Source organism: Musa acuminata, chromosome BXJ2-8 (assembly GCF_036884655.1).
Source record: "Musa acuminata AAA Group cultivar baxijiao chromosome BXJ2-8, Cavendish_Baxijiao_AAA, whole genome shotgun sequence".
Classification (NCBI taxonomy): Eukaryota; Viridiplantae; Streptophyta; class Magnoliopsida; order Zingiberales; family Musaceae; genus Musa; species Musa acuminata.
Window position 1 is genome coordinate 12,888,358 of NC_088345.1, and position 23,062 is coordinate 12,911,419.

Below are 23,062 nucleotides of genomic sequence, written 5' to 3' on the forward strand. Positions count from 1 at the left end.
GGGAAGATTCAGTAATCATGATCCATTGTTTGAGCATATTTATGTTTTGTGAGAGAATTGATAGAAATATTAAAAGACAAGAGCAAATTGAAAGAGGAAAAGGATTTAAATTGCTTTGTGAAAAGGAGTGCCGCAATTACAAGAAACTTCTTGAGCAATAGCTCAAAATTTTTTATACTTCACTCTAGCTGTTACCTCTTTATATTTTTCTCTCCTTAGGATTATCGCTTATATTTTTTTCTCTCTCTCTCTACTATTATTGCCCCTAGGATTATTGCACCCCTTTATTTATAGTCATAGAGAGGAAGAAGTCGATTAATCTCTATAGGAGTTGAACTCTTAGTTCCATGTGAGGGATTTTGAGTCCAACTACTAGTGATCTGAGAGGTACCGAATTCAAGTCCAGCTTGGATTTGAGCTAGGTTTATTATCCCTAATTAGTTATTCCTATTTTGAGCTCCTCCATTCAGCCTTTGAACTCTCTAAGTATTTCTCATGCATACTCGCATAGTCATCATATAGACTCGGTTATACCTATATTTAAATAGATGAGCAAAGATTCATGATCAGAGGCCATGATTAGCTTGTTTTGTATCTTTTTTTTTTATTTGATTATGAGATTGTGTTACTTTAGATATGACATCTACTTTATATGTTAGAAGTTGCTATGTTTAGATTATTTATACAAGTATTAGAGTGAGCGATAATAAATGACCGTCTCTTTCTCAAAAAGATGCACACACTAATGGCTTATTTTAGTGTAAGTATTTTTTTATAATATGTCATGTAGTTTTTTTGATATCTTCGAAACATCTCACGTTGATATATCATAGATTGAATACTTTCAATCAAATAGCCCCTATCTTTCAATTAAATAGGAGGTAGTTTCTTATTATCGATGAAGAGGCCTAGATACCTAAGTTCTTGTAATTTATCATCATTCTTTTTGTTGAATATTATTGATAAGTCCAACGCTTGTGCTTTCATCTCTACCGATTGAATAAGCATTACCATTAATCTTTGGTAAGCATTAAGTATCCTTTTTGCTTGATAGCCATGAGGCTATGCATAAGCTATTCTCTTATTTGACAATGAATCTTTTGCCATCCTTTAGGAATTCATATTAGGAACCGATAGCATTCGATGATATCTCGGTCCCAAACGTATGAAATTAAAAAAAAATAATTATATATGTCGAGGGGTACCACTTCATATAATAATATCATTGATTGCGAAACATAATTTGAAGGTTTGATTTATCCTTAATTTTTTTTATCCAACCTGTTTCAAATAAAATATTTATATGTGTATATCAAGTTTGTCAAAATGAGGCTTTTTGATTGTCACTGTGTTATCGATGATTTCTTACTTCACCAAAATAATTTTATATATCCACCGATAGTTAAATTTAAGATTATTATTATCGTAAACATACCTAATGACAAAAGTATATTACATTGATGTATTTTTTATCGTCAACAATCAAATGCGTTCATAATAAAATATAATAAAACACAGGATTTGACACCCTTAACAAAGATGAGTTCTCATTACTTTGATTAAAAACAAGATTAGATTTTGATAATGAGAAATTGATGTTAAATAAATGAAAGAAAAGAAAGGGAAGGAATCCATTGTTTTAGATCATGAAACTCTATGGATGCTTTTGGAAACATATTTATATTTTTAAATATATATTTAAAAAAAAATAAAGTGAATATGCACTTGTATAATGCTCTGAATATTTAATATTTATTAAAAATAAGTAAATATTTTTTTTATCCCAACAACTTGTGCATCACCATAATCTATCTTATATATCTAGTAATACATAAATTTGTGTATCATAAACCCACCTAGTGACTCTTTTATCGTGAGTAGCCATTGTTTGGCAAAAGACACGATTTAACACCCCTACCAAATGTGAGTTCTTGTTATCACTCTTGATAAAAAATAAAAATAAAAATAAAAAAAAGATTGTATTTTGACCATCAAAATCTAGTGCGAGTTAGATGAAAAAGGGGAGGAATCCCTGTTCTGGATCGCCATGAAGCTCTAAAGGGCAACTAAAATTTAATACCATGGGCTCTGATCGACCCGTGCCAGATCTCCCCGTGCACCACGAAACGGAGTTCTACCTGGCCTGTGACAATCCGCTAAGCGAGCGACGGATTCCGACCAAGTTGGCGGCTCCAGGAGACTGCCTTCTTCATGGAGTGTTCCGTGGATCCGATTAGGGGTTAGATATGAAAGACTTTTAGGTGGGGTCCACAGTCTGGACGACTGTGCTACGGGATTTGAAGAGCTGAACAGAAGGCTTGCTTGGAGAGGATCCTTTCAAAACTCGGTTGACCCCCCCCCCCCCCCCCCCGTCAGACGCAGGTGGAAAACTGGTGACACCAAATCTGCTCATCATCCCCAGTGATGCAGCTCCATCTCTCGACACGTGGATCTTGAGATCCAGACAAGCTGATGGTTTGCTTAGCGGTCCCATCTAAAACCCCCGGCACTCCGCGTCGGACCCTCCCGCCGCTCCGCTCCACTCCATCCATCCATCCCGCCTCATTCTGCTAACCCTAAACCCCTCCCCTCGCCCGCCGCCATGTCATCTCCGTCTCCCACCACCAACGATAACAAGAAGAAGAAGAAGAAAAACAAGGACGACCAGAAGTCCGCCGCCAATGGCGGCATCGAGCGCACCTCCCTCCCCTTGCTCCCCGCCGCTTGCTTTGGTGGAGACCAGGACAAGGACTACTTTATCAAACCCCAATCTTTCACCCCGGCCGTCGACACCTCGACGTGGCCGATCCTCCTCAAGAACTACGACCGCCTCAATGTCCGCACCGGCCACTACACGCCGCTCCCCGCCGGGCACTCCCCTCTGAAGCGGCCGCTCGCGGAGTACCTCCGCTACGGCGTCCTCAACCTCGACAAGCCCTCCAACCCTTCCTCCCATGAGGTGGTCGCTTGGATCAAACGCATCCTCCGCGCTGAGAAGACTGGCCACAGCGGCACCCTGGACCCCAAGGTCACCGGCAACCTCATCGTCTGCGTCGACCGCGCCACCCGCCTTGTCAAGTCCCAGCAGGGCGCAGGCAAGGAGTACGTCTGCGTCGCCCGCCTTCACTCCGCTGTCCCCGACGTCGCCAAGGTCGCTCGCGCCCTCGAGACACTCACCGGTGCCGTCTTCCAGCGGCCCCCGCTCATCTCCGCCGTCAAGCGTGAGCTCCGCATCCGGACCATCTACGAGAGCAAGCTGCTTGAGTACGACCCCGACCGGCACCTGGTTGTCTTCTGGATTTCCTGCCAAGCCGGAACCTATGTTCGTACCCTCTGCGTCCATCTCGGTCTGATCCTTGGCGTCGGAGGGCACATGCAGGAACTGCGGCGGGTCCGCTCGGGGATCCTTGGCGAGAAGGATAACATGGTGACCATGCACGATGTGTTGGATGCCCAGTGGATGTATGACAATTTCAAGGATGAGAGCTACTTGAGACGGGTGGTGATGCCATTGGAAGTGCTGCTCACCAGCTACAAGAGGCTGGTTGTCAAGGACTCCGCGGTCAATGCCATTTGCTATGGAGCAAAGCTGATGATTCCTGGACTGCTGAGATTTGAGAATGATATTGAGGTTGGGGAGGAAGTTGTGCTGATGACCACAAAGGGTGAAGCCATCGCTTTGGGGATTGCCGATATGACTACAGCAGTTATGGCAACTTGTGATCATGGATCGGTTGCAAAAATAAAAAGAGTGGTGATGGATCGGGATACCTACCCAAGGAAGTGGGGACTGGGGCCAAGAGCACTAATGAAGAAGAAGATGATCGCAGAAGGTCTGCTAGACAAGCATGGGAAGCCGAATGAGAAGACACCAGCCGAATGGCTCAGGAATGTGGTGTTACCAACCGGTGGAGATTCAATGGTTGCCAGCCTTGCTGCAGCACCAGAGTCTGTGGTGCAGAAGGAAGAGGTAGTGTTTGAAGTGGTGAAAGAAAAGAAGAAGAAGAACAAACACAAAGATGGCACTTATAATGATGATGATGGTGAACGGCAGAAACGGAAGTTGGAGGATGCCGGAGAAGTTCCTCCTGTTAAGAAGGTAAAGATTGAGGGACTTCAAGATGCTATACTTGGTGCTGAAGCAAAGAAGGTGAAGGACGAGGTTGAGGAAGCACTCGAGGAGGAGAGGAGTGAGAAGAAGAAAAAGAAGGATAAAGAGAGAGAAGCAGAGGAATTAGCTGATGGAGAGAAGATTGTAGAGAAGGTAAAAAAGGAAAAGGGCACCAAAGACGAAGGCAAAGCAGGTCCCTCTGATGAAGAGAAATCTATGGAGAAAAAAAAGAAAAAGAAGAAGAAGAAAAGTGAAGAGGTCATTGACAGTGAAGAAAACAAAGTGGTGGAGAAAAAAGTGAAAAAGAAAGAGAAAAAGAAAAAGAACTACGAAGCAGAGGAAACATCAGCATGACGAAGCAGATCATGTCATTTGGGGATGCCACTAAATTGTTTCAGTTGAACTGCCTATGGTCATTTAATTGTGGTATATGCACACAGATCTGTTTCTCATTCTTGCAAATCAGATTTATATGATGTAAGGCACATGTTAAGCGCCATGGGTTTCGGCTTATATCTATTTGCCATCCATTTTTCTTTCTGAAGAATTTGTACGATTGAAGAGAGCAAATCACATGAAGATGTCTAAAGCCTCTGTTTTGTACTTTTTAATTAATTGCTGATGTTCCAATTTCCTAGCATGGTGATTAAATTTGTTACTGTTAATTGTGATCTTAGTATTTTTTGTGAATCAAATGTTCCTATTGTTGGATAAACAAAGTATTTAATCACATCTTTGGATTTGTGAACATAATATCTAACCTCTATTGGAGTTAATATAGATTCTGGACTTCCACACTATACCAATTTAGCTTTTAGTTAATTGTGATTCTCCCTTTCTAACCAAATCTTTTTCTTAATTCCTGCACTGATTAACCGAGCCATTGTTTATATGTATGCAGTTATTGAACACTAAATTTTCTGCTGGGAAGTTTTTTTCTTTCTTTTGTATTATTGTGTGGACTTTTGTGTATTTCCATGAGTTAATATTGTATCTCAAATTACTTTGAGCAGGTACGGGTTTCATATATTTTTAGTAGTTAGGCTAATATCTGTTTCTAAATTTTTCAATTGAGAAAAGGTCATCTTGATACTGCTCTTATAATATTATTTCATCGGTTGACTTCTGTTACAGGTGAGGATAATCATGTCATTCAGTATGTATTGTATGATATCGCTGCAACATTTACTGCTGTGTACAAGCATAGTTGATCAGTAGTTGTAGATTGGATATTGAATATTCATAATCTTTACATTTTTTTGTTTTGAAACTCATGATTCTGTAGTTTTAAATTTTCTGATAGGTTTTGGACATGGTTAAAATGAGTCTCTCATGACCTTGCAAAAAGCCCGTATGAGAGGTTCATTTTAATTAATAGGATCATGGACTGACATTAGAGCTGATGTTGCAGTTGGTAAGTTTTAGTTGCTGCTTGATAGTCATATAGCTCAGATGTAACTATTATTTGTGTGATCGGAAACTGAGCTGTCAGATATATTGACCTTAAGACAGATTGATATTCCTCACAGTTTTACATCTGGTGACGACAAACTATGATAAACTTTCATGGCAATTTATTTATGTGGAAGAATCCTTTTTTGATCAACGGCAAATATTGAGTATTGTATTCATTATATATTGCTACTACCAAATGGTCATGTCTAGAAAATCCCATTACTTTTTCAAGCAGAATGAGACTTTTATGAATATTCTTTTGTCAGAAATCTTACACACATTGCTGCTAAAGTTTGGTGAGTTAATCATTCGGGCAAAATCTTAACTATTATGCTTGTATAAGTTTTTTCCTTTTGTGCTTAGACTGTCTAGATATTTGACATGGAAACAAAGTGGTTTTGTTTGCTTTGGCTTCTCATAGGCCTTGTGTTCATACCTGTTATATATTTTACCTTTTAACCCTTTTTCCTGTTTGAATTATAGCCAACAACAATACCAAGCCAAAGATTCCTTTTGCTAGCTACTGAGGATACATAGAGTTGATAAGAGACAGACATGTATTTTCCTTTTTTGAGTTCTGTAGTGCTTGATTTGAATTTGTAATTGAAAACTTCATAGTCGAGAGGTGCTCAAGTAGTAGGTGAAATTGAAGTTGGACTGAGCAGGGTAAGAAAATTACCTGATATGAAGTTCTAGACGTTTTGACTTCATTGTGCATGAAACAAGTCGAATGATTTTTTTTCTTTTGTAGTTACCTTGTTGGAACTGCTAAACATTGTCTGCCTAAAAATACATCCTGGTGCTCTTCCACTTCAAATTATGATGGTCATGTGAAACATTTGGCTAGAAACCAGCTCTTGGTGTTGAATCTTTTTTCTTCCTGGAGTGCTCAGTATAATGTACTGTTTTTCTTTACTTGTTCCACATTGGTGTCTTCAGCAGTGGTTGATTTTTCTGCAGTTATTTGCCTGAGGCAATATGACAAAGGTCTTAGTTCTTATCTATAGTTCTCTTTGTTGTGATTTCATAAACAGAATTGAAGGAAAATTTTGACTGCTGTAGAATTTCTCTCAGGAAGGGTTTAGCTCTCTTCTTTTCAAATCCTTTTCCTGCTACAATATCTACTTTTTGTATATAGATTACAGGTGTATATAGACTACAGTCATGTGGTTATGGTTGTATATAGATTGATAGTTATAGGATCATTGACTACAAATCACTAATTTTTTGGTTTAAACAGGTTTTGGTGGCTCAGTTTGCACTACGGTCGAGCCAACCAAACTGCTCTTGGCCTGGTCCGATGTGATTGGGTTGGGTTTATTTGGTCAGCTGCAAGGTTCATAAACTTCTAGTTTTTGGTTCATGAGATGGACTTGGGACTTGGCTGACATACCTTTCTACAACTTGCAGAAAAATTGCTGGATGGACTATGATGCCATGAGTAATCTCTGAAGTAAAGAAGGACAGTCATTTGCGAACCTCACTGCCCTTTTCACTCAGGTGCGTCTTGGGGCTCAATTCACGTAGTTGTTTCAAATGGTAGATGGGTTCTCATTTAGCCTTGTCTAACATGCCATTATGTTTCAATTGTTTCTGACAACTTATACTCCCTAATCACTCTACTTTGGCTCAACTTTGGTTGAAGCCAGATCATGTTATTTGGAGTTCAGTAAACTAGTTAAGGCTTGAGTAGACGAAGGGGCTTCCATTTACTTACAGTCTTGTGCGAAATTTAGTCAAATGATAATAAAAGGATGAATCTAGTCCATGCATGCAGCATTATCTTTACATGTAGGGATGTTATTTTCGTGACTCAAGCCCTGATCGTCAAAATAAAAATAAAGAAAACAATCTAGGATCAGTGAAGTCGTGCAAACTGAAGTTTTATGGGTTAACATTAGTTGGGGTTAGGTTGAGACTGATCCAAATGCTAATCTGACTTTGAGCTACCATTCAAATGACCTAACCTAGCCCATTTGTTGGCTTCGGATAGTCAGACATGAGTTGATATGATTCCACTCCATAATTTATTACATATTTCAATTGCAACGACCTTTGGCTTCATCACTCATCCCTCAAAATTTTGTGGTCCTAAACACAAATGGTGGTGCAGTAACTAGGATGAGGACAGCTCATTAGCTTGAAGCTCACTGAAATGAAGGTGGTCCTTTCCTCTGTACAGATAAGAGAGTCATGATCATGAACAATGGAAGGTGTAGGGTAATGGGACAAAGGGAAGGGGTGGATCATGGAGGACTCCAAGTCCCCATCCACCTTGAATCCAAATACCACTTGTGCTTTACTTGCTTGGAAAGGCTAGTAAGTAACCTTTTGGTGGTCCTCTGTGAGGGATGGAGCCCTCCATCCAACTTTCCTTGTCATTAATGTGCATGCCTAGCCACCCTTGAAAAGAAAAACTTGGGCACATGAGTCATGACTCCTCCTGGCCTATTCCATTATTGTATCTTCCTCTGCTCATCTCTACACCTTCACTTATTGCCTTTTGTCTTCTTGGGCCTGCATGGAGGAGGAATTTCGGGCAAAAAAAGGTGTGCCATTCATTGTTCAATGATGTTAATGTGTAGCCTGTCTTATATATTTTTGAGAAATTCTTAAATGGATTGGGTCGGAACAAAAATGGTTCTGAAAGCTACGCCATCGTCTATGTATTTCTCTCACCGAACGAAAAGAAATTGTATTCTCTTCTTCTTTTCATCACCCTCCTCCACAATCATTCCGACCCAAAACTAATAACCTCTGGTTATATTTTCTTTCTTCTGCTTCTGCTTCTTGTTCTTGTGACAATCGAAAGTGCTGTAGGATCTTTATCTGCTGCGTTAACATCAGCAGTGGCCAGGTTTTAGATACCATGATCAAAATACTGATGATGCTTTGGAAGAATACTTGGATTTCTTCATTTTCATGGTGCAGGTGCAGAGATAATAATATTATTCCAAGTACAACCTGTTCTGAGAGTGTTTGCTATGTCCTAAACATCCAGCCTCGGAGAACCACCTTGTCGAGGCTGAACATGATTCTGTCTAAAAGCAATCCTCCAGATTTTAGCTCTTCTTTGGTCAAGGCAGAAAAGTTTTGGCCATCTCCTGTGGAGGTGGCCACCATGCATTGCAAGGGTCAATATTAGTGTCTTTTACCTGATTCTCTAGATGTTAACAAAGCCATTTCCTCATATCAAAACGTTTTGGTGTCAAAAGTCTTCCCATCTCCCACGGCCTTAATCGGTGTTATTTATTTTCAGTACTTATCCGAACTAAGACTGGGATACCTACTTGTCTATTCGAACCTAGTTTAAGCGGGTCAGGTAGATGTGGCTCATTGGCAACCTCTAAATTTGTTATGGCTTGTGTGCTACATAGATATGATGTGTTTAACACATGAGATGATGGATTTATTGTACCATGACGTTTCCTTGTGGATGAGATGCTGTGCTCTAATAGATTGTGGATTCAAGTCTTCGAAGGCCCCCATCAAGTTCTTATTCTGAAATAGCAGAACGATGGTTATGACTCACGATTTCCATGTCCTTTTCATGTGGAAGATGCCATGATAGTAAGCAACCATTAGTTAGCTTCGACCGAGTCCTTGGAGTCTGCTGCCCGCACTTTTCTGTGGTCAAGCTAAAGCTAAGGATCGAGGTGGGTCGAAAGGAAGAGGTAAAAGCAAGGCAAGCAACCCAAAAGAAAAGGAAAGCGAGATGGAAGACGAGGGAGGGAGAGAGGGCCTGCTTTCCGAGGTCGCTCCCACGTCAAACACCCAAGAAAATTGCTGCCCCTCTGTGGGGGCGTGACCGACCATTCTTCTCCTCCTCTTCGTTTTTTTCCTTCACTATCGCGATCCATGTCCTCCGAGACTTGCACTCAGTCTTTGCTCCTTTCGCACGAGTACAGACGAACGTGTGGTATAATTAGTATAATTATTATTATAGAGGAGGCAAAAGCAAACCCTATCCCCCTTTTTGTCACTATTCTTCCCTCAGGGCTGCTACTGAAACTATGCTGTGGTCTTTCTTAACGAGTTCCTCATCATCAGTTCTTCTGCACTAAGAGTGGGAAGGAACAGTGCAACCGCGACTCTAATGAAGAGAGAGAGAGAGAGAGAGAGAGAGAGACTGGCCACCAGATTGTCTCGCAAAGTCGGAGATCAGTACGAAACCATGATGTGTGCATCATAATACCTACACGGACAAAGTCGTCAGACATGTCTGTCACCGAAGTTACTATTCTATATACTGTACACGATCTAATTGTTCGCCCCATGGCTATCCGATCGGGACCACCGATGCTTTGTTTGTCCATGCAAGTTTATGGTGGCGCGTAACCTTCACACCATTTTCTTTAATTCGAACGTCAAGTTATACGAAGCTATCAAAGTGACTTGCATTCAAGATCACAGCGAGAGATGTGATGCAGGATATAAAGGATTATTAGTATTAGTTGGTGAAAGATTTGATATGATAGGGAGGTCCAAATGCTTCGCGAGAAACCATGTCTGGGCCTGCCAGCCTTTTCAGACTCTTTGTCGTTGAGTGTCAGCTCGGCCGCCGCTATCGTTTACTATAGCCTTTCATGCCTCTTCTCTCTCTCTCTCTCTCTCTCTCTCTCTCTCTCTCCCCGCCCCTTGATCTTTTCATCTGCCTGCCGACTTGTGAACTCCATCGCTTTGATATGTGACTTGGAATGGAGGCATCTGCTGCAAGCCATGCGTCTCCTTCGCTTCTTAAGAAAGCCATGAGGGATATCTGAACCCGGTTGATTCCCACGTGGGACAAGCTGAAAACAGATTCCAACCGATATGATCATCTTCACTGAATCCGCCTTCACGAATTTTGTTAAGGTTAGATTTAGGATGTTAGAGTTCATCTGATTTGATTTCCTTTATATAATATACATTTGAAACATAAGTGTTTTTTTTTTCTTTTCTTTTTCTTTTTCTTTTTCTTCAACTGTTCATCTTCTTCAACTGCTCATCTTGCGGGAATACATTTTATGTTAAAATTATTTACAACGACGGAGACCAGTCTTAGTTTACTGCTTATATACACCGCCACCCAATACATGTCCACATGAACAGCAAGACCGCATAAGCTTGTCGACGTCGTCGTCGTCGTCTTTCTTTTTCCGTGGATGACCGGAGTTTCCACGCTTTGGTCCACACCAATAATGCATCGGTTGCGTCGACTGTAGACTGATCGCTACACGATAGAGCCGTGCCACTCCATGCATTAATCTCGCAACGTGTACATCATGCCCGTGTCAAACCTTCTCTTCAACAGGGAGTGGGATTTACGTTGCCTGTCACTGCACACTTGCCGGACTCATCTCTTTTCGCAAACTAACGTGTACAACACCAAAAAATGACGAGCCCCATTGAGAAATCAACCCCTCTCATTGCACGATGCGCGCACATACACACACACACACATCGGCATCAGTGCTTTCTCTGAAATCGTGTGACCACCAACGTCAAATAGTGTGTCGTGTGGAACAATGTGTAAATGAATAGGGTACTGAGGAACAAAGAGGAAAGAGTCCAATAACGGTGGTGCTCGGTGCGAAGTAATTCGATATTTGACTTGGGATAACGATTTATGAGAACCTGGCATCAACTTGAACTAACAATTCCACCCAATTTCTCCTTCTTCCGCCTTGCCTTGAAGCTTACAATGAACGACGAAATCAGCGTGCAGACTCCGGCTTCTTTGCCCTTCTACCAAACCAAATACATATATATATATATATATATATATATATATATATATATATATATCAAGAGAGAGAGAGAGAGAGAGAGAGAGGAGTGGGTAAAGGACAAGGCAAGGCAAGCACAAGCGAGGCAGCTGTTGGAGTGCGTTGGACGACGCGAATCTCAAAGCGTCGGTTCAAGACAAGCAGATCCGAGAGAGGTCGGCGACTTCGAGTCAAGGGACGACGTTGCCAAGTCATGGGATCGCGAGTGCACTATTGTGGATGTTTTGACGGGTCCCACTCATATTGGCCAATCGTAGGGAGCCGTGCCGTCCTCCTCGTTGACCCTGACGTGAAGTCCCTCCGTGCACACCGTCTCGCGCCATCTCTCCGCGACGGCGGATCCAATGGCGCTCCAAGTTGGGAACGGGAAACGTGAGTTTCGTTCGTAGGATACCCCGTTTCTCGTTTCCCGTTTCGAGTTCCTTTTATCGTTTCCCCCGCCGCCGCCATGGCACATCCCTCACGCTGACGCCACAACGGATCTTCTCTCTCTCTCTCTCTCTCTCTCTCTCTCTCTCTCTCTCTCTTCACTTGGACCAGACGCCCCAAAGAATGAGATAGCTCATTACCTGCAGCGGCACACAATTGAAATTGGATAGGTTAGATATGTTCTCTTTCTTCTTTATTCACTCCTCTTGTTTTCTGTCCCACTTTTGTTTTGCTGTTTCTCCTCTTCTCTCTCTCCCTTCCCTTATCTTTCCCTCCGTCGTCTTCCTCATCCACCTCGTAGCTCCTGACAATGGCCAGGCCACACGAGATGCAACTTTTGCGCTTCGAGGATCGCATCGAACCCACATGCACCATCACAGAGGTGGATTTCTTCTCCCAGGATCACCGACGGGCCGTCGCCGAAGCCGGAGCTTCTCCTGCTTCACCAAAAGACCATCAGCGAGTAGAGGAGGAGGAGAAGGAGGAGGAGGAGGAGGAGGAAGACTCGCCGGTTCATGGACTCACGGGTATCAACGTAAGCCCTCGCTCTTTACACCTCATCTACGTGTACTTAAGACGAATCATGACCCTTTTTAGTTCCAAGCAATCCTTTGATATTGCTCGGACTTGCTTCATGGTAAAATAAGATCTCTAATCGTATGCCTATCAAATAGGAGATGACGATTTCTCTTTCCTTCTCTTCAGATTGGATTGAATCTTGTGCCGTCGAACGCTCAGGCTGGCCAATCTGTCATCGCGGAGAATGAGAAACCAGAAAACAAGGTAGCTTTTTCTTGGATCGATGTGTAACATCTCAGATGATTCAATTTAGGGCTTTTGTTTTTGCAGTCTAAAGCGATTCACTTGGATCTTTGTTCCTTTTTGTTTTTGTTTTTGCGTTGGTACTTGGTGTGGACTTATAATAACTCCAAAGGTGCAGATCTTGACCCTTCAAAGAGAGTTGAGCCAAGTCAACGAGGAAAACCGGAGATTGAGAAGCATGCTGGATCAGCTCACAAAGAGTTACACCGCCCTGCACACCCAGCTTCTTCAAGTAATGCAACAAAGGGAAGTCCACGAGATTCGACGAGGACAGGTCTTTTGATCGTTTCTTTTGGAACACTTGGATTCATTTTTGGAAAAAATTTAGTATAGATTCAGTGCAGTTATATCCATGGTTTTTGAATCTCATCCAAATAACTCTCAAGATTTAATGGATACCATATATATATAAAAAAACACACACACACACACACACAAAAGAAGAAGCAGCAACAGACGATGGACCAATTACTAATATCTTTGAAGGTGTTTGATCATGAAATTTCACCGATTTCTGATCGCTGATTCCATTTCACATGCTTTTCACTTTTGTTTATCGTGTGAATGGCATCTGCTTCTGCGTGGAATTACAACTGCAGAGCTACGATGACCGCAAAGACCCACCGTTTTCTCTCGATGTTCTCACTTTCTTTACTGCAGGTCGATTTGATCGACTTATCCCCCTTTCATTATGACTTTCACAGCCCCCTGTCTGCCTCCAGCCTTTACTATCATTAAAATAATACACGAATTATTTCTGCAAACATCACTTTTCAATAATTTGCGAGCCTTTGCTGCTATCTGTTCTTGATCTAATATTTCATTCCAAGTATTCTTTAGTCCATTCGTAAAATTGAGGTGTTTGATATGTCCTTGAAAGGATGGCAACCCCGGTGTGCCAAGTCGAGGAGAATTATTGGCCCATCAATTCATGGAACCTGCTCCTACTCGCCTGCTGAATACCGGCCAACGCCAAGACGACGATGACGGCGAACACTCATCGTCACGCAATAAAAACTCTAGCGATCGAGGCGTCGTCCCATTTCCGCAAACACATCTTCCTCACGTAGATGCCTCCTCGGAGCATATGTCGCCGAGCTTGGAGGAAGGCAAGAGCCCTAGGCTGATGCACGAAAGGAGCACCGATACAGCTTCTGAGGCCCCGTGCCGGCGAGCAAGAGTCTCGGTGCGTGCTCGATCGGATGCGCCGATGGTAATAGAATATGTTATGATTTGTCTCTGTGTGACTTCTGCATCGACCAATACTGCTCGACACACAGTTCCAGTCAGGACTGTGGTTATGTAGAGCTAAAACGACATCAGACCTAATAAGAAGGTTGCTGTGGGTTGCAGATCAATGATGGCTGTCAATGGAGGAAGTATGGCCAGAAGATGGCGAAGGGCAATCCTTGTCCGCGGGCCTACTATCGATGCACCATGGCCATCGCGTGCCCGGTTAGGAAGCAGGTAGGGAATCAATTATGAATCCAGAACTTGCATTACGATACCTCACTACAACTCCATGATCAATCATTTGTTTCTGAATTCAAGCATCTCAGTTGTATACTTCCTTCCTCTACCGATGACATCTCCCTGGGTTCACTGGTGCAATAGGTGCAGAGATGTGCGGAGGACAAGACCATCCTTGTGACCACCTACGAGGGCAACCACAATCATCCCCTCCCTCCCGCCGCGACGGTGATGGCGAATACCACGTCCTCGGCTGCGGCCATGCTGCTCTCCGGTTCCACCACCAGCGAGGACTCGCTCATGGCCCCTGCGGCTGGCAGCTTCTTGCACCCCTCAACCTATGCATCCACCATGGCCGCCCTCTCCGCCTCCGCCCCGTTCCCCACCATCACCCTCGACCTAACTCAGACTGCGAACCAGCTGCAACTGCTTCAGCGACCGCAACATCCGGTGGTGCCGCTCTCCGTGTACGGCCTCCCGCAGAAGCTTCCAGGGTTGATGGTCGGGCCGCAGGCGTCACTGCCGTTCCGCCCGCAGCAGCAGTCGATGGTCGAGACAGTCACTGCGGCGATCACGACCGATCCAAACTTCACCGCCGCCTTGGCCGCCGCCATCACGTCCGTCATGGGAGCTCCAGGGACTACCAACGGCGCTAGCGGCAGCAATGCAGCCTCGATCGGGCCTGCCATCGTGCCTGAGTCTCCTCAGTGTCCAAAGTCCTGCACCACCTTCTCCATCAACTAAAAGTGCTGGTGCTGGTGCTGGTGCTGGTGTTTCATCCGACCCAGGACGAGCATACTCTGATACAGCCAAAGAAGGTATACCTAAATAGATATATATACGCATAAAAAGAGAAAACAAAGAGCTTGAATTGGAATGAATGATTTTTGTTTCAACATTTTAAGTTAGCCGGGAAGGCCTGAAAGATATTTGTACATATTATAGCTCTGATCACCATGATCAAGGAAGCGATTTCTTCTTTATTTTCTTTTTGGGACTGTATATTGTATTAACAAAGTAAACATTATCAAATAAAAAAATAATGTAGCAATAATGAAGTAATCCGCAACAACTCTTCATCGTTTAGTATTCAGTTACCTGTGCGCTCGCTGCCATATCATATCTCTCTCTATCTCTCTCTGATTCTTAAAGCTTCGTCAATTAGTATTCGTCAGACTTCAATGGGAATCTCATGGTATTCCTGTAACTTAAAAGAAGGCTTCTCGTCTTCCTCACCATTAAGACACATCCTTAACGTTGGCAGCAGCCACGCATCTCTCGCTCCGCTACTATAAATACGAGCCCATGCACGGTATACCTTGTTCGTATCAACCCTGGTTTCTCCTTCTCTTCTCCATGGCTCTCTTCCCCAAGCTCTTCCTCACCATGCTGTTCCTAACCATCTCGGCGTTGGCGGTGGTCCCTGATTTTACGGAGGCCCGGACCGTGGCGCAACAACTCCAGCTGGTAGAACGGCTACAGTCCGACGGACTCAAGGTGTGCTGGGACTCGCTGATGGAGCTCAGATCGTGCACCGGAGAAGTCATCCTTTTCTTCCTCAACGGCGAGACGTACCTGGGACCGAGCTGCTGCCGAGCCATTCGGATCATCGTGCATCACTGCTGGGCCGCCGAGGTCATGCTTGCTGCCCTTGGTTTCACGCCCCAGGAAGGCGATGTGCTTCGAGGGTACTGCGACGCCGAGGCTTCTGCTGGTGCCTCTCCTCCGCCGCCACCGCCGGTCGCGTACGCTCCTCTGCCGGAGCACTTGGTGCACTAGGCTGTACTCCGAGGCTACAACTACAAGCTTTTGTGGTCTTGCATCCGTGGTTGTTTGGGTTTCATGGAGTTTGATGTTGGTTCTAAGACAGCTGCCAAGGAAACGATAAGCATATGGGTTGGAATAAACATTATATATATATATATATATATATATCTCTTTTTTTATCAGATCTGTAGTATTAGTATGGTGTCAATGTCGCCATAAGCTCTTCGACGATATGCCTTCGCAATATGATAATAGGTTTTAGTCAAATCATCTAATCAAACGAACGGCTAGGATCGGTTCTTCTCAGACAGATTTTAACCGTCGGATGCTTCGTTCATGTGAGATGTTCCTTATTAAGGTTCCCCTTCTCGTCATCTTCTTCTCGATCGAACAACTAGGGTTTTACGGGGTTCAATTAGATCTCGTCCGGTCTTGGGACGAGAATGGCCAAGAAGAGGAGGAGTTCGCTTAGGCCGGTGAAGGCTTCGAATGGAGCTCCACAGCATCAGTACGATTCGCCTCACTTCCCACGTTTCCTCTTTACTTTTCTTTCAGAATCTTGGTCGATCAATTTAGAGTTCCTATTGTGAGCAGAGCGAGCTCAGACTGCTTCGAAGGAGAGCGCCTCGACAATCTTCTGTCGCAACTCGCCAAGTATATCCCTCACACTATATGTACTTTGTGGCTCCTCTTCTGGTTTTCCTGTTCACAGGTAATGTGGGTTTTGTTAGGAGTATAGAGTTGACTAAACTATCCAAAGGAGAGCTACCTGAAAAGATATGGATCAAGGTACTGCTATTTGTTCGACTTGTCAGTCATAAGGAGTTCGAATTCTTCGTGCTTTATGATGGATTTGGGTAATTTTAGTAGTATCTCTATTGAATCTGCTATACGCAGCAACAATTCTCTGTGGGGGTCAATGATGTAACGCGTGTGCTTGAGAGGATGGTCGAAGCTGAGACGGGATGCCAATCTAACGAACAGCCAAAGAATAGTAAAGCTCCTTTGGTACCACTCCAGGTTAACTACTTGTCTGGCTGTGATTCTTTTTATGCCTCTGCCAAAGGAGTTTGATTCAGGACTGTATATCTTAAGCTACATGTCTGGTGATGCATGATTTGTGGCAGGAACTACGGTTTTTGAATTGGTTGAGTTTCCTGTGTCTAATCCCAAATGGATGACATTTTTCTTGAGAGACGTATGTTGTGTCCGTGGTTGATTTTCTCTTCAGATTACTTCTTATTGGAAATATCCTAGACTAATCGCTGTGGACTGATATGAGTGTTATTTAGGCTTGTTCATTTGGATTTTCCTAAGAAAACATTTGCAGGTCCAATGGCAACATTCAGCACTAAATATGAAATTAGCCTAGAAAATCTTTTGTACTGGTTGAATTTTTTAAGCATCCAAACAGACATTAGAATAGTGATGATCCATGTGTAGTTTCGATTGCTTTTTCGCTTGAAGCAATAGTGTTTCGGCAATATGCCCTCTTGGATTAATTAATGCCTAATGTCATCATTGCTGTCAAAATGCACAAGGTTGTCTTAACATGACAGATACAAGCTACATTCCCTCTTTTTGTGTTTTGTAAAGCTTGTGTACGATGACTTAGTTCTTTGCTCTTTTTGATTTTGTTGGCTCATAAGTTTATTCATTCTCTATTACCAGCCAACTACTCTGGAAATGGAGTTGTTTTGTTTCCTAATTGGGTGTTGAATAATGCATGAAAAAATAATGTGAAAAAAATTTACATTGGCCTGGAACAAATAGTGTGCTTGGTTGAATTAATGTGTGCTCAGATAAGGGTTTGTCCAACCGATAGCAGGCAAGCCTTTTAGCATTCCTATGTTTATGAAGATTAACTGACTTGGATGTTCTTTGGTACAAATCTGCATATAGAGACGAATGCATGCTCTTGAAACAATTTGTGGCTGTGCTATGTATGCATTTCTTTGGACATGCTCAGAAGAAAGTTATACATGCTATGGTTAGACCATATGAGATGACTGAAATCAATAGTGCAAGGAACGATAGGGACCTAAGAAAACTCACTAGAAACAATGAAAAAAGATCTAATTTGCCTTACACAGAGAATTTTGGCTATAAGAGAATTGTTGTAGTTATTATATCATTCCTCATTCTGGTCTATAAGAGAAATTTTATGCCGAACCTGAGTCTTGTGCTCATGCATCAACAGGCAAGAGTTGAGATCACTTCCAGAATAACAGTCAGACTAATTATATTGTTTCCTACTATGTTGTGGCATCTTAGTATTGATAGAGTTGTTCAAAACCATCTAGGAGCTATTTAATGGACAAAACGCATTCCATTCACTATAGAGCAAATTAAGTCCTTATATTCAGGACCGACTGCGGATGCTAGTAACTGTACACATTCAAAATTGGAATTGGCTGCATGAGTTTGAACTTGTAGTAGTCAGGGGTTGATTTCCTTTAAATGAACCATGGTTTAAAATCTTGGTTTGCTACTGGTTTCATAGCTTGTCAGACTTGTGTAGTGTCAGTATGATAGGTGGTACCAACCTGTACCTCTTGATATCAGTTGAATAAATTTAAAAATTATGACGAATACTGTATCTTATGGTCCGATAAGATCCATCGTTGGACTGATATATCAGTACATATCGGTTCAATTGTTATTTGAAACGGGAAATTGGGTATCCCTTAGAGTCTTATATCTCTTCTATTACTACAAAGTATTCCATTCCACAAACTAATGAATTATATAAAAATGCAATTTTCTAATCATCTTTGGCAATGTGTATTTTGTCATATGTGCATTAATCATCAGAACTTTTTTTTTTTTATTTGTCCTCTAGGTCTGCTATTTATTTGATCTTTCTGAAAATTCTGTTGATGTAGAATATGCTTATAAGCATCCAATTTAACTGGAATAGAAGATTTTTTATGTTGCCTCCTGTTTCATTTATTTTGGGGTGGTGTAAATAGGCGGTGATATTAGCAGCTGATTGCAACCCACGGTGGTTGACAAAGCATATCCCAAGTTTGGCATCTTCCACACAGGTTCCTATGATCCTTGTGAAGGATAATAAAAGAGGTTCTTTGAGACTGGGTGAACTGGTGAAGTTGAAGACAGCAATGGCTATTGGAATAAAGGTCAACGTCCTTTTTCCCCATACCTTGACTTGTTTAAGACTTATGCTGAATGCCTTATTTTCCCTTCTCTTTCACCATCTTACGTTTTTCCTATCTTTTATTGTGGATTGCACTTTACATACTATGGTTATTGCTTTCTTGTCTTGTCTAGGCCAAAGGAAGCAGAATTAATGAAACTGTTGATGAAATTCTCGGTGGTGCTACTTCAGCAGAAGATACTCTTGAAATGGCTCAGCAAATTTGCACTTGAGTTTTATGGAAATCTTGCTATTTGTTTGCACGAGGAAGCTTCAATTTATTGGTGTAGAGCTTGGTTAAAGAGCCTGATGCGGCAGAGATCTAGGATGTCATTAACTGCAGTGTTGTTCATTTGCAAGGATCTGGTTCATCTGATTTAGCTTCGGAGAATTAACTTTTTCTGAGGTAAAAGACGCGAGGCTGCAGATTTTTGGTGCTGATGCACAAGTCATCGAACAACAGTAAATACATCAACAGCTTAAGTACATTTCTGTAGTTTCGTGTCTTTCAACTCTCATCGTATACGAGGCTAGTGAAGTTTTAGAATTCTCCAATTTATTAATTCTTTCCGCCAGCAAAGTTGGTCGCATTTGATAAAGTATTTCTCACGTGGAAGGAAGATATGGATTTGTAGTTAAGGAGGCAATATTGATTTTGGCAAGACCAGGTGGAATTTGTTTAACCTGGTCTTCTCTAGCTTTGCCTTTTCCTAGTATTTGGTTCTCGGATGTGCTGTGCTGTGCTGTGCCGTGCCGACTTGTATAAATGTTGGTTTAAATTCAAGCAGTGGTTTCTTGCCCAATAGCATCAGGCATTACCCGATCAATTTGTATGGTTGATAAGTTCTGGGCTTGAGTCCGTATAAACATGTATTGTATTCCGATTAATATAATAGAAGATTATAATCATTATGCAATCTTCAGCCGTCGTTTACCCAGTCCCTTACGGATCGTTTAGTCACGTGGATACCACGTGCTTTAACAAAGCCGGTGCCAGATATTTCATGTCCGCTATACATTGGCCAAATGCTACCCAAACAGATCCCACGTACAAATTCGGTGTAAGATGTTTCGTGTCCGCTATAGATTGGCTAAACGTGGATGCCACGTGTTTTGAGAGACCCCGGTGTAAGACGCTACGCTTCGTGTCGCGCTTTAAATAGGTCAAATGATATTTCTTTCGCGACCGCCATTTCGCTACGTCTCCCGCCCGCTCTGATCCCTCTCTCCCCGCTCAAGAACTAGGGTTGTTCTTCGCTTCCGATCCTTTCTTGGATCGATTCGTAATGGTGAGCGTCTATCTCCACCACGACGGTGACAAATTCGACGCCGCTCATTAGAAGAAACCAGGCGCCGGCCGCTCGTTTCAAGAAGGCCCTCGCGGCTACCATGTCCGCTGCCGTTCTTCCGGCCAAGTTCGACTCGAAGCCTCCTTCCACTGCCGAAGCAGGTTCGAGATGTTAATTCCATCCTTCCTTCCAGCTATTTGTGGGATCGACGTAGTTGTTGACATAGTTCTTGTTACCGGGTCCTGAAACCTCTTCCAAGAATTAGGGATCTGCTCTCTTCTGATCCTTTCGTCGTTCGATTCGAAACGGCCAGCTTCAAACCCTTCCATCCCTTCACGACAATGATGGTGAACGTCCTGTCTCCCTCCTCGCCGCCCATCAGAAGAAATTGGACAGCGCTTTGCCGGCCGAAGCACGTTGGAGATTCTAAACCTACATTGGTTTCTTTTCTCTCTCACTTTGCAGCCGGATCGTGGTTGATCCGAGTGCCTCTTGTATATGGTTCTTGGAATGATCGATTGGTCAGTGAAGGGTGATGGCTGGAGATGGGCGAGGACGCGGCAACATCACAAGAGGCCAAGACAGCGACCATAGATCTGGCCACAGGCGGTGCGCTTACTTTGGTTTCGCTGATACGGCTATGCATGAAAATCGATTTGGGGCAGCATGAAGAGATGGGATGGCTGACCGAAAGAGGACGTGGATGTCGTGATGGACCCCCAGTGATCACCGTCGTCGTCGACCCGGAAGAAGCCTTCGGGCTGGTTATGGCATGGCGTTGAAGAGGTGGGGTCAGAGTGACTCGCCTTCCAGGAGACGGTTTAATCATAGCAGTTGAAATGGACGTAGGTAAATAATCTAAGATTATGAATTCGAGATGGATTTGTTGCTCCTTTTGGATTGAGATTTACCCTGATCTGTAAGATGTGACTGGGCGCACTGGTTGTCCCCGTGGTAACTGGGAGACTCCTAACCAAAGCAAGTAAGTTTTATATGTCTATTTAATATGTCTATTTCAAGTATGCTTCCAACTAGCTCACAATTTATGTACTTTAAGACTATCTGATGCTCGAATCTGGAGGAGTTTAGAGCTGCAGGAGATGCTGTTGGAATGATGCACTGGATGGATCGGAGACCAGTGAGGTAATTTCATGCTCTTGACATCGACATCACATTTTATTGTTTATCTGTGCCTTGCTCTGCTTCATTATAGTCCTCTATGTCCTGCTTCTTGTGTTATTTATGCCCATGTCATATGCATGCAGCATTTAGGTTGATATCCTTTTGTTAGTTGTTTAAAGTGTCAACTATTGGATTTTCGTTGTTCCTGGTAGACTATTTGGAGTATTGCATCTTTTGGATTTCTGAATGATTTTTACTGTTAGATTATGGCTACACTAAAATAAAGGTTGTGTTTACAAGAATGTGAGACAATCGAATTGTTCTAATGAATTTAATTATTTAGTAATTATCTATCCCAGGGAGGATATTCTATTTTTCGGACTGCTTTGTGCATTTTTTTCTGCCATTAATGTGTTGCTTCTTAGGGACTATTGCTTATGTTGGTTTGGACTCATCAAAGGATATTTATAGATCCATGGGTTGGATGAGGTCAGTCAATTGGAATTAGTGGGTGACAAGAAGCATAGAAAGGCATATAAAAGTTATATCAGAAGGAATAAATAAAAGAATAAAAAACGTTTATTTGACCATGATATTGGATATAGTATACAAGATACAGAAGTAGAATTCAATCAACATTGATTATGAATGATACATTGGGATATATGTATCAGACGAAATAGATGAGATAAAGATTATCCACAATAACCTTTGAAGGAAATAAGGACGCTTTCTTTGTTCATGGGATTTGAAATTAATCCTTGTTTAAAATATTTTTTAATTTATCTTTGCATAATCCCACACTTCATCTACATGGTGTGCTAGAGAAGTATTATGGCCGAACATATCATATACATAAAAAAACTATTTACCATATATTTATGCGATACGAATATTACTTTAATAAAATAAAAATATTAATTTTTAAATATATCTCTTTTTTTATATTTATATATTATATTTTAGTTTAATATAGTTTTTGCTCAAATAATCTTAGAAAAATGATTTTTGAAGTGCAGGTGACTCAAGGAGGAAGAAGAAGATGAAGCAGTGTGGAGGACACGAATGTGATGGAGGAAGAGGGAGGAGGAAGCATACTTGTCGACAGCGCACGACAAGCAATAGGCAGTTGGCTGTAGAATGAGGTGAAACAACGCATGAAGGGCTCACATTCGAGTGAAGAGAAGGGCTCACGTTTGGTATGCAGTGGGTGGTGACAAGCGGTAGCAAGAGGCAAAACAACATGCATTTAGGCGAAGAGAGTAGCAAGAGGCAAAACAACATGCATTTAGGCGAAGAGAGTTTATGATACTCAACCTAATGGTTCATGCACGGACCGATACATACCGTTTATATTGTTACAACACCTTTATATTGTTACGAGAACAAATGTTGAGATGGTGGATAGCAAATATTGTAACAGTGATGAACTGTGATAACCGGTTTTGTTATTAAAACAAAGCAGTTTTGTGTTATTAAAACTCATTGTCTAACTCAAGCTTTGTTAGATCTGAAACAGTCTGATTTAAGTGACAATTTGAAAATGCGGCTTTGTGTTGTTGAAAGTTGCAGTTATCTGGTTTAGTTGGATTGGGTTTTTTTTATATTTATAATATTCCTTGACATATTAATAAACGAATTCTGGAAACAGAATTATTTATCAATTCGGAGG

At 42.2% G+C, this 23,062-nt stretch overlaps 4 protein-coding genes and 1 long non-coding RNA gene across 11 annotated transcripts; all 5 read left to right on the forward strand.

Moving 5' to 3' along the window:
- The first annotated feature begins 2,515 nt into the window (after positions 1–2,515).
- Positions 2,516–4,751, forward strand: LOC103994613 (H/ACA ribonucleoprotein complex subunit 4-like). Its single transcript, XM_009415007.3, has one exon. The coding sequence runs from the start codon at positions 2,603–2,605 to the stop codon at positions 4,463–4,465; it is 1,863 nt and encodes a 620-aa protein (XP_009413282.2). The 5' UTR covers positions 2,516–2,602; the 3' UTR covers positions 4,466–4,751.
- Positions 4,752–11,905: 7,154 nt separating this feature from the next.
- Positions 11,906–15,038, forward strand: LOC103994612 (transcription factor WRKY5). 3 transcript variants are annotated; one of them, XM_018829809.2, is made up of 6 exons: positions 11,906–12,298; positions 12,469–12,546; positions 12,698–12,859; positions 13,466–13,771; positions 13,939–14,052; positions 14,200–15,038. In XM_018829809.2, exons 1-6 carry the CDS (start codon positions 12,074–12,076, stop codon positions 14,797–14,799), a joined length of 1,485 nt encoding a protein of 494 aa, XP_018685354.2. In that variant the 5' UTR covers positions 11,906–12,073; the 3' UTR covers positions 14,800–15,038. The 3 variants fall into 3 exon arrangements, with proteins under 3 accessions (XP_018685354.2, XP_009413279.2, XP_009413281.2); XM_009415004.3 differs by having other exon boundaries at positions 11,909–12,298; positions 13,466–13,798; XM_009415006.3 differs by having other exon boundaries at positions 11,910–12,298; positions 12,704–12,859; positions 13,466–13,798.
- A 184-nt stretch (positions 15,039–15,222) lies between these two features.
- LOC103994625 (egg cell-secreted protein 1.4-like) lies at positions 15,223–15,967 on the forward strand. Its single transcript, XM_009415015.3, has one exon. It carries the CDS (start codon positions 15,361–15,363, stop codon positions 15,832–15,834), a length of 474 nt encoding a protein of 157 aa, XP_009413290.3. The 5' UTR covers positions 15,223–15,360; the 3' UTR covers positions 15,835–15,967.
- Positions 15,968–16,173: 206 nt separating this feature from the next.
- Positions 16,174–19,888, forward strand: LOC135619246 (uncharacterized). Of its 3 annotated transcripts, XM_065121084.1 has the most exons (6): positions 16,174–16,330; positions 16,417–16,476; positions 16,554–16,611; positions 16,720–16,842; positions 18,795–18,962; positions 19,114–19,888. In XM_065121084.1, the coding sequence occupies exons 1-6, from the start codon at positions 16,266–16,268 to the stop codon at positions 19,210–19,212; spliced, it is 573 nt and encodes a 190-aa protein (XP_064977156.1). In that variant the 5' UTR covers positions 16,174–16,265; the 3' UTR covers positions 19,213–19,888. The 3 variants fall into 3 exon arrangements, with proteins under 3 accessions (XP_064977156.1, XP_064977154.1, XP_064977155.1); XM_065121082.1 differs by having other exon boundaries at positions 18,795–19,888; XM_065121083.1 differs by having other exon boundaries at positions 16,251–16,330; positions 16,562–16,611; positions 18,795–19,888.
- A 134-nt stretch (positions 19,889–20,022) lies between these two features.
- On the forward strand, positions 20,023–22,865 carry LOC135619247 (uncharacterized). 3 transcript variants are annotated; one of them, XR_010489356.1, is made up of 4 exons: positions 20,023–20,429; positions 20,534–21,250; positions 21,326–21,411; positions 22,410–22,865. It is a non-coding gene; the product is annotated as an uncharacterized LOC135619247 (long non-coding RNA). The 3 variants fall into 3 exon arrangements; XR_010489355.1 differs by having other exon boundaries at positions 20,024–20,429; positions 20,528–21,250; XR_010489354.1 differs by having other exon boundaries at positions 20,031–21,250.
- The last annotated feature ends 197 nt before the right edge of the window (positions 22,866–23,062 follow it).

Excerpts from the sequence above, each read along its gene's own strand:
- LOC103994613 (XM_009415007.3), top strand. The coding sequence starts at position 2,603 with ATGTCATCTCCGTCTCCCACCACCAACGATAACAAGAAGAAGAAGAAG.
- LOC103994612 (XM_009415004.3), top strand. The coding sequence starts at position 12,074 with ATGGCCAGGCCACACGAGATGCAACTTTTGCGCTTCGAGGATCGCATC. Across the intron at positions 12,860-13,465 it reads ACGAGATTCGACGAGGACAG|GATGGCAACCCCGGTGTGCC; the intron begins GTCTTTTGATCG and ends TGTCCTTGAAAG. Across the intron at positions 13,799-13,938 it reads CTCGATCGGATGCGCCGATG|ATCAATGATGGCTGTCAATG; the intron begins GTAATAGAATAT and ends TGTGGGTTGCAG.
- LOC103994625 (XM_009415015.3), top strand. The coding sequence starts at position 15,361 with ATGCACGGTATACCTTGTTCGTATCAACCCTGGTTTCTCCTTCTCTTC.
- LOC135619246 (XM_065121082.1), top strand. The coding sequence starts at position 16,266 with ATGGCCAAGAAGAGGAGGAGTTCGCTTAGGCCGGTGAAGGCTTCGAAT. Across the intron at positions 16,331-16,416 it reads AATGGAGCTCCACAGCATCA|AGCGAGCTCAGACTGCTTCG; the intron begins GTACGATTCGCC and ends TATTGTGAGCAG. Across the intron at positions 16,843-18,794 it reads CTCCTTTGGTACCACTCCAG|GCGGTGATATTAGCAGCTGA; the intron begins GTTAACTACTTG and ends TGGTGTAAATAG.